This window comes from Chelonoidis abingdonii, chromosome 24, assembly GCF_003597395.2.
Source record: "Chelonoidis abingdonii isolate Lonesome George chromosome 24, CheloAbing_2.0, whole genome shotgun sequence".
Lineage (NCBI taxonomy): Eukaryota > Metazoa > Chordata > Testudines > Testudinidae > Chelonoidis > Chelonoidis abingdonii.
Window position 1 is genome coordinate 6,522,678 of NC_133792.1, and position 9,484 is coordinate 6,532,161.

The 9,484-nt window shown below is 50.5% G+C and overlaps 1 protein-coding gene across 2 annotated transcripts in view; it reads left to right on the forward strand.

Moving 5' to 3' along the window:
- LOC116823283 (dual specificity testis-specific protein kinase 1-like) overlaps window positions 1-5,557 on the forward strand; it is a 56,983-nt gene extending 51,426 nt beyond the window's left edge. For both annotated transcript variants that reach the window (XM_032777744.2, XM_032777743.2), the window contains exons 7-9: window positions 1,039-1,122; window positions 2,753-2,839; window positions 5,151-5,557. In XM_032777744.2, coding sequence (XP_032633635.1) covers window positions 1,039-1,122; window positions 2,753-2,839; window positions 5,151-5,252 — 273 coding nt within the window. In that variant the 3' untranslated portion in view covers window positions 5,253-5,557. The remainder of the gene's footprint in view (window positions 1-1,038; window positions 1,123-2,752; window positions 2,840-5,150) is intronic.
- Window positions 5,558-9,484: the final 3,927 nt, after the last annotated feature.

Genomic DNA, 9,484 nt, shown 5'->3' on the forward strand with positions numbered 1-9,484 from the left:
TATGGGTCCCTGGCAGGTTCAGCTCCACACCAGTGGGGTCCGAGGCCTGGCTGAGTGTCACCCAGCAGGATGAGGTTCCTGGCCAGACCCTTCAGCACGAGGGCACAAGAGCTGTGCTGGAGAATCTTTCTCCATGGGATAGGTGGGAAAGGAAAGGAAAGCTCCACTTCCCATAGTGGGCATTACTCTCCCTTCTTTCGTCCCAACTCTGCTCTCTCGAGCTCTCCAGTGAGTTAGGGAGCCTTACACGCTTGCCTAGTAAAGTTCCTTTGGAGACAAGAGGTTCTGAAGCTTCACTGACCCAGTCAAGTTATGGCTACTTGTGGGACGTGTTCTCCCTGCTTTGGAGAAAGAGATGGTGAAGCCTCTGTTAAAGAAAACACTTCAGCAGGTTGTTTGGTAACTACACGTCTAGGTAACTATTGTGATCACTCTGCCTTCCATTGAAATGCAGCCAGCTCTGGGTAATGCGGCAGCCACTATAAGGATGCCAGCAACATTGAATGAAGCTTTAGGGACAGGAAGGGAAGAAGAATATCATATGCAGTTATCCACATGTGAATTAGCTGAGGACACTGGTGTTAACACCCCTCCCTCTTGCAGTGTTTTGGGCGTTTTTCTTAAAGATCTGCTCTAGGAGTTATTTTGGGGCAGTTCTATGGCCTGACTATATAGGATGTCAGACTAGATGATCACAAGGATCCCTTAGGACTTGGAATCTATGACAGAGGTGTCACTGGGTGTTTGGCCATTTGCAGTGAGTCCCTCTGTTTTATGTCTCAGCTGAAAGACAGCACCTTCTGCAGTTCCGTGCACTATATGTTGAAAGGAAGAGAGCAGCTTGGTGAATGCAGGCAGAGAACGAAAGGCAAGGGATTGTTCTCTTGTTACACGTTTCTCTGCCCATACGTCTGACACGCCCTCGGTTTTGGCTGACCTCAAAGCAGGGTCATTCTGTCTGCCCTCCTCTTTCTGACCCTTTGCTTCTGTACGCACCAGAGGCCCCCCCTCACTCTGTGTTTCTGCCCCCTCTTGCAGGTGGATGTGTTCTCATTTGGCATAGTCCTGTGTGAAATACTAGGCAGAATCCCCGCTGACCCGGAAGTGCTTCCCAGGACGCAGGTAGTTATTACTCCAGCTCAGGTCTGAGCGGCGGGTTGTACATGCTCTGAAGTTAACAGATTGGGTGCCTGTGGATTCTTAGCTCTACAGAGCCACACACACACACACACACACACACACACACGACAGTTTCGGTTTTGATCAAATTTAATCAGTTTTTCTGAAGCGCCATTTTGGTCCCCTATGTTTTCACCTCAAACCTGTCTTCCAGACATTCTGTTTTGAATTGACATTTGAGCTTTTAAGTTGAATGGTCAATTCAAAGCACAAATAGTGATTCTGTATCGATGTTTTGAACTGGAATCTTGTGGCGTTTTGTGTGGAAAGGGTGAAATACTGTTTCGATTTAAAACGATGCGTCGTTGGTTTGTTTCAACATTGCCAAGTCAAAAATGCTCATTTGGTCCACAAAGTTCTTTCCTGTTTCAACGGCTTTGTCCAAATCAACGTGGCAATGTTGGACTTGCCCTGGAATGGAAATGCCCTTTCCATCTGTGTGCATACGAGGAAGGGAATTCTATGTCAGAGCCTCCAGAAAGTGGTGCTTCAAAGGCAGAAGCTACGGACACAGAAACATTGAGATGCTGCAAAGCGCTGAGCTCCTGCTGAAAGCCTGGCTCTCATATTGACCGCAAATGCTCATCACCTCCCAGAATGGAGCCCACTGACTGGCTGCTACTTACGCATCTCCAGCTCAGGTGCTGACGCGGTGGCCCCGATCACCATGGTATCTAAGCACCGCATAATCCTGAATGTATTTGTCTTCATCCCTGCACCCCGTGCCATAGGGCAGTGCCGTCATCCCCATTTACAGATAGGGAGCTGAGGCACCAGAGCTTAAGGGCCAGATTTTTAAAGGTAGGTAGGCGTCTAGTGGCATTTTCAAAGTGCCTGCTTGAGAATTAGGCACCTAAAAGAGCATTTAAAACCGCCACTAGGAGCCTGTCTGGAGAGGGAAGAGAAAATCTGGCCAAAGTGATACAGAAAGTTTGGGGTAGAGCAGGGATTTGAACCTGGGTCATCAGAGTTCTCATCTAGTGTCCTAACCACTGGACCACGTTTCCTTGTAAGTTCTGAAACCATTTCAAATCATTTACTCCAGAGGAACAGCATTCCGTAAGGGTGAGTGCATATGGCTGGCAACTGGGAGTCTGAGTCTTTTCCTGGCTCTGCTGCTTATCAGTCAATCGATGGTTTTTCTAAAGTGCCAGTTACTTTGGTACGTCTGTGTGCTCAACTGTTAGTGTAATGGCTGTGACCCAGGGGTTGTGAATCGCAATCCATGGGTCAGTGCTTTGAGATCCCTGCATGAGAGGCGCGAAGGAAGGGCATAGGAGTTAGTTTGTGACCCAGCTCTTCCATGCCATGTCTCCTGCTTCTCACTGAGGTCCACATGCCCACCGATGGGGTCGAGCCTTTAGAGGGAGGGTAAAACATCCGTCAGGTTCCATCTCCGTGGCCAGCCTCCTGGAAAGAGCCATATCCTGAGCCCTGCAATTGTTCTGAGGTGTCACAATCCCGTCCCTTGGCACAAAACTCTTTCCTACAGCCCACGCCCCACCCACTCAGGCCATCCCTTCCCCCTCACCTGCCATTGACCCAGAATCTCGTTATCTGTCTTCTCCACCAGGATTACGGCCTGGACGTTGCAGCTTTCCAAGGAATGATCAGTGAATGTCCCATGCGGGTTTTGGACCTAGCCACAAGTTGCTGTCGGGTAGGTTTTTGCCCCTGCTTCCTTTCTCTCTCTCCCACTTTTCCCATCTCACTTGCTGTGTGTGAGAACTCAGACTGCACTTCAACCCCAGTGGGGACAGCCCTACACCTTCCTCACAGCCCTCTGCCCTTGAGTGACTCAGGGACCTGGTAGCGGGGGCAGGACACTGAGCCTGTGTGTGACAACAGCGGAGTAATGAGGGAAGCTGGCAACACGGGGGCCGATTTTGTATCCAGGGCGTCATTGCCAGTCTTACCCGCTGCACCACAATGGGTTCAAGGAGTTGCACTGGCAGTAATTGAGGAAAGTGCATGGATTTTCCCCTGAGTCTCTCCAAAAATCCCCTCCCCTTTTCTGTGCAGTGACTTGGTCCCAGAGCAAAAAAAGGTTAGACGGCCGCTGGCATACGCAGATGTCTGATATACGAATGGCAGGGATTCAGATGGAGAGACAGGACCTAGAACATGCCCTCTGCCTGCGTTGCTGCCTTTAAAAGTTTGTTCTCTGGGACCCACCAGTCACACCACAGCATCTTTTGCTTTTTCATTTTCCTTTAACTTCCATTTTTTAAAATAAAATGTCACAGAAATAGCAAAGATGCCTCACTATGCTGGCAGGAGCAGCTCTGTTGCAAGGCCTTACTGGGCAGGCTGGAAATGAGGCAAAAACTCACCTCGTTACTCACAAAAAGGAAGAAACAAAGGCAGTTTCTCACCCAGGCAGACAGCAAAGAGGTTCTGTGTCTATATTCCAACTAATTACTTTGAAACTCAAAGGCAGCAAATTAAAAGAAGCTGCAGCAATAATCCTAATGATGTGTCATTAGTTTATTCCAGAATCAAAATGGTGAATCAGAGGTGGGTAGCTGGCTTCAGTTCACGTGTCTTCAGCTCCTGCGTCTCTAAGGCTGACACGAGGAGAAGTGGACGGTGGTGATGATTCAGGCGGCTTGCGGAGAGCTGCTCTGTGTCATACAAGGCGGAGGACCTTCCCACTGGCCTGGTGCTGCACAGTGCTTCAAAGGGAAAAGTCCTTGACGATGCAAAACGCCTGCCATGGCCAGGCCTGCTCAGGATATGTGGCAGGAAGGATTCAGAGGGAACTTATCAAAGGCACAAAGGGTGGCTAGACATTCAGCTCCCACTGGAAGGCAGTGGGAACTGGGCACTTGCCTGCTTTGTGGCTTTGAAAACCTCCCTCTAAAATCCCCTGGCCCTGCACATTTTGGGCTGGATTCTGATCTGGATCCTCAAAGGTACTAGGCACCTAACTCCCATCCATTTCAATGAGAATTAGGTGTCTAAATATCTGTGAGGATCTGGGCTTCTGTCCTAGAAACCCAGCTGGGCTGATTCTTCTCTGTGCAGAGGAGAGGCAGCTTGCATGTCCCCTGCTCAGGTGCCTCTAGGGCCCAGTTCAGCCACTCAGCCCTGATGAGCGCAGTGCTGTGGGCAGCTTCACTGGCATCTCTGCTGCCATGGCAGGGGCACAGTGTTACCAGCATGCAGGACCTCTCCTGACCTCAGACTGGGAACATCTCCTGTCCCAGAGCTCTGCCAGCTCTGCAGCTCCAATGCCTGATGGTCCCTTTGCAGCTCCTATGCACTGGGTTAGTGGTGCAAAGAGCTGCAGTGTGGAGTTGAGTTTCCCTGAGAGAGCCAGAGTCTCCCCTCACGCTGGAGTAACACCAGGTGCAGGAGAGAGGAGAACCAGGAGAGTCTTAAGCCTCAATGTCTTTGACATTGTTAGACCCCTGTGCAAATGCCGTGCCAAGGTCAGCTGTAACCAGGGGCTTGATCCTCTGTAGAGCAGGTATGACACATTGTGCAAACAAATTCAAGGCAAAATGGATGAACAGGTGGGCTTGGTCCTGTGTTAACATGATACGACTGCTAAGAAGTTAGACTAGGGGCAAAGAGAGGACAGCGTAGCTGGTGGGGAGGGTCATGGTGATGTCCACATCTCAGACACCCTCCCACTTTACTCCTTTTGGACCCTGCTGCCTTGCGAATAAGGGAGCAGAGGGTCTCAGGACTTCCCAGCACTCACCGTCCAGGGCTGGGCTTAGCGCCTATCCTTACTTGTGCCCAGAGGTTGCTTCCACACACCCTCACCCTGGAGCACAGTGCCCCTGTGCTCTGCTGCGTGCACCATGGGGAGACTTGCAGGGTCGAGACCCCAGTCAGGTCTGCAGCTTTGATGTCCCACTAGCCTAACTTGCAGCCCCTGGGGGAGTCACAGCCCTATTTTCCCCAAGTCCCCTCCCAGCAGGAAATTCCCTTCAGCCTCTCGTTCCTCCTCTCCCCTTCAGGTGGAAGCATTCAAGAGGCCCTCTTTCTCCGAGCTGCTGGATGAACTGGAAGACGTAGCAGAGAGTTTGGAGGCTCTAAAGGACAATCAGCTGTCCGGATGATTGCCCAGGCTCTTCTGAACCCTGATGGCGTCAGCCTCAAACTGTAAATTACTCGTACATCAGAAAAGGCGAGAGGAGAAAGAGAGCGAGTGTGAAAGAGCAAAGTAATGCCCTGGTATTTATTTAATCGTGTTCTCATTCTCACATAGAAAGTGTGGCTTGAAAAATACAAAGGGGGAATTTCCAAGGGATTTTTTCTAGCTGAGGTTTTTAACAGAAATATTTCTGACGCTGAGCAGTCTTTGCTTGGTTGGTTTTTTGTTTGTTTTTTTTTAAAAGAGGAAGATACTAATTTTTGTTGTAAATACAGATTTACATTACAAATACAGTATCTGTATTTACATTTGTTGTAAATACAGATACTGTATTTGTTGTAAATACAGTGAGAGATTCTGGAGGGGACGCTGGATAATTGACTCTCAGCTGGGGATGCTCTCTGAAGCCCAGGATAGAAGTGTGGCTTTCCCCCTTCTCTTCCCTATAGTCCTACCTGTGTCTCAGCCCTCCAGTCTTCATTGGAGCCATCGCTGGAGGCTGTGGATTTGGCATTGTGTAAAGGGAAGGGGTGACATGGCAGATTGTGAGCCAGTAAAGTCGCCTTACAATACATAGCCTTAAAACCGTCCTCCAGCAGCCTTGGGAGGAGAATGTGTTCTGTAATGGCTCTGGTCATGTGACCTTCCTAGAAACTGACCAGTGTCCAAGCACCCTTGTTGTGCTCAGAGCATTTGGGGGTTTCGTGTAGACAGAGGGTGATGGTTTGGGAATCCTGATTGGCTGCTGAGGAAGTTAAACTTGCCCGTTTGTGGAACATTCCACTGAGACAGGGATATTTGCTTTAACAAATATAAACTAATGAACCAATGTATACCTTTGGAAAAGCTGCATCAGGGATGCTTGATGTGTCACAGGCATGTCCGTGCCAGCAGAGGGGCTTGCTGTGTTACAGACATGCTCGTACCATCAGGGGGGCTTGCCATGTTACAGGCGTGCCCGTACCAACAGAGGAGTGCTCACCATGTTACAGGCGTGTCCGTACCATCAGAGGATCTTTGTCTGGTACAGGAGTGCCCTAGTTTTCTTACAGCAGGTGCTAGACTGTCGGGGTTTATTCCCATGGCTCTCACACTCCCAAGACTCCTGTGACAGGGTCGCCCACTGAACAAATAACATCCCAACAAGCTCTGAGGCAGGTCTGTCAGGGGGCTGCTAGTCGCTGGTGAGGGGACCATGAGGTGGCCGAGTCACAGGCGGCAGCCCCGGATTGGCAAGCAGGCAGGATAACGCCGACCACCTCCGCCCAGGGGAGATCCCTGTGAGTTTCTGGCTGTGTTCACGTCTTGATGGCCCTTGTCATGGTGTTGTGATGCGCACACGGGGCACTGGGACATGCGTTCCGTGATGCAGGCAGTCGGGCCGGGTTTCAGCTGGGTATATTGGGGTTCGCAGCCCTGGCCTTCACTGATTTGGGATCCGCCTCAGGTCCCCTTCTGCTGCATCACTGTTCTGGGTCCGTCCCCAGCTGCCCTCTCTGGGGGCAGATGCAGACACACAGCGCTCCCCAACAGGCAGGTTCAGACCCTGGTACCGTAATACTCACCTTATGATTCTGCCTTACCCTATTAAAGACAAACCACTCCCTGAAAGGAAAGCCTAGCTTATCAGGGCACCTAAGCAAGTGTCCTGAACCTTGTGAATGGGATCCCGTCGTCCGGTCCATGCAGGCTCAGCCCTTTGGGGTCTCTGCGAAGCACCCTCCCATAGCGGTTTCTGAACTAATGTTTCCAGGCAGACGTGTTGTATGGGGGCGTGGCCGTGCCAGCGCGATGCTGGAGACAGAGGCAGGCTTTGCAGAGCTGCAGGACAAGAGCCGTCTTTGACAGACCCCCTTGATTTGTTAGTCGAGAATGAGGAGGCTTTGGTCAGAGAAGTTGGGCCACAGCAGTACAGCTTGTTCCCACCCGAAGCAAAGGAGGAATTTGCACAGGCCCAAGTCCTGAGGCATTGTGGGGATGCACGAGCCTCTGATTTATGGGCTCAGGAGGAGAAATGAAGAATGTGCCAATCATCTACCCCCTGTGCAAAGCCATCTCCTCATGCGTGGGTGTTTGTGTGCGGTGACACTGACTCACCTCACAGGGTGTTGTGTACGTGAATCAAAGGGCTAGCGTGCTTTGCGGATGCTAAGGTCTAAGTGTTATGTTTTCTTCTGGGATGGGATCCAGCAGGAGGAGATTAAATGCAGTTAGGGAAATAGTTGGAGGAGTTGGGGTGGGCTGAGATGGGAGGGATTCCAAATTAGGGGCAGGAGGGGGAAGGGCTTATTAGCAGAAACCCTTTTCTAGAGTAAACCCAAAAAAAAAAAAAAAAAAGGGCAAGTGATAAATCCAGCATCTGACTGGATCTGGGCTTCTCCTAACACATAGTAAGGTCTTGTATGCCAGTGATTTCTCAGCAGTAGGGCCAGCTCCACCGCTGGTGTAAAGTGGTGTACTTCCATTGAATTGCATGGAGTTACGCCACTTTACTTGGCTGAAGTGCCCGCCCTACAGTGTGAGCTCTTTGGGGCAGGGCCTTTCTGTGCAGTACGGCTGAACACAAGGGGGTGTCAGTCCCGCATGGAGCCCTCGGGTGCTGCCGTTGTACAAATGAAGAAGCACAAGTGGGGAAATTCACACCGTGCGGTGATGCGCTGTAACCTGACGCCCGGCCATGTCTTACTGTCTGTTTCACACTGAAAATGTCCTGATGAGTGTTTTCAGCTGCTCCTTGGCTCTGGCAGCACCCTGCAGGGTGTAACAAGGCAGCACCTCGAATGCAGAGACTTCAAATGCTGGGGGATTCTGTGTCCTGTGAAATACAAACAGCTGTGTGAGGAAAGGGCACTGATATCTGTGCAAGTGAACGTCTGCGGGAACAAGGGGCAGCGTTGTAATGGTTTTGCATTCTTGCAAGGGACTGCAAGGATTTGGAAGTCTGCAAGAAATATACTCAATGCAGCAAAGATGCACCATACAGCGAGAGATTTACTAGCTCGTACATGTTTCTGGATGATTATTTGTTGCTCCATTTTCCTCTGTATTGCAGCTGACGAGTTTATACACAAGGGACTTCTTGCTTAAGAGTTACAATATGTTCAGCAAATATGGATTTCTGTGCAGCAGGCTCCGAGGAGCAGAGTCTTAAGGAGTAGCGGGGTGAGATTCCCTAATTCTTCTGCCTGGGAGGGAGACCGTGGCTCTTTAACTCCTTTCCCAATTTGGAGTCTCTGTACCAGCTGAGTGGAAGTTACAGGAGCTTGTGTGTTACTGCCTGGCAGTACAAACAGTATTGATATGCACTGTGCATCTTCAGCGTGAGCCAAGCATCGCCTGCGTCACAGGAAAGTGCAGGGTAGTAGAAGGCAAATCGCTAGGTTGCGTTTAACTATTAAAAGGTGATGCATGGTGAGAAAGGAGTAGACCTGCTGAGGAATCCCCCTGCCCTCTTCAAAGCAGCCAGGCTGTACAATCAGCTGCTGCGGGGGGGGTGGGGGGGCAGGGGATGTCCCTCTTAATCTCTTGAGGGCCAAGTATGGTGACATTGTGGAGCAAGACCCACAGCCCAATCCAACGTCCATGTGTAACTCCCATTGGCTTCAGTGGGAGCTGGACTAGACCCTGTAGGAGGGACATCAGGATATGTCATAGCGTAGATGGCTCTGAATGATGTAGGGCCTGATCTAAAGTCCACTGAAGTCACTGGATCAGAGTCCCATGGAGCATAGGACTGGAAGGGACTTCCTGGGTCATTGCGTCCTGTCCCCTGCTTTGCAGCCCACACCCCCACCGTATCATCCCCTTCATGAACTTATCAAGCTCCAGCTCAAACCAGTTCAGTTGTTTGCCCCACACTGCTTCTGTTGGGAGGCTGCGCCATCGCCTCGCTCCTCTGATGGGCAGAAGCCTTCTTCTGATCTCCAGCCTAAATACGCTCCTGGATATTCACCCCCGTTTGTTCTTGTGCCATAATTGTCCTGGAGCTTTGGTAACTCTTCTCCCTTCCTGGGATTTCCCCCTACTTCCCTCCCCATGTATTTATTGGCTTCAGTGGGCTTTGATTCAGGCCCTCAATTGCTTTAATAACATTAGCAGAGATCTTCCCATTTGCCTCCTCTCCACAGCATCTGGATTCCGAGCTGTGTGAGCTTTGTTGCAAGTACTGAACAACAGTAACAGTAAAAGGGATCCAAT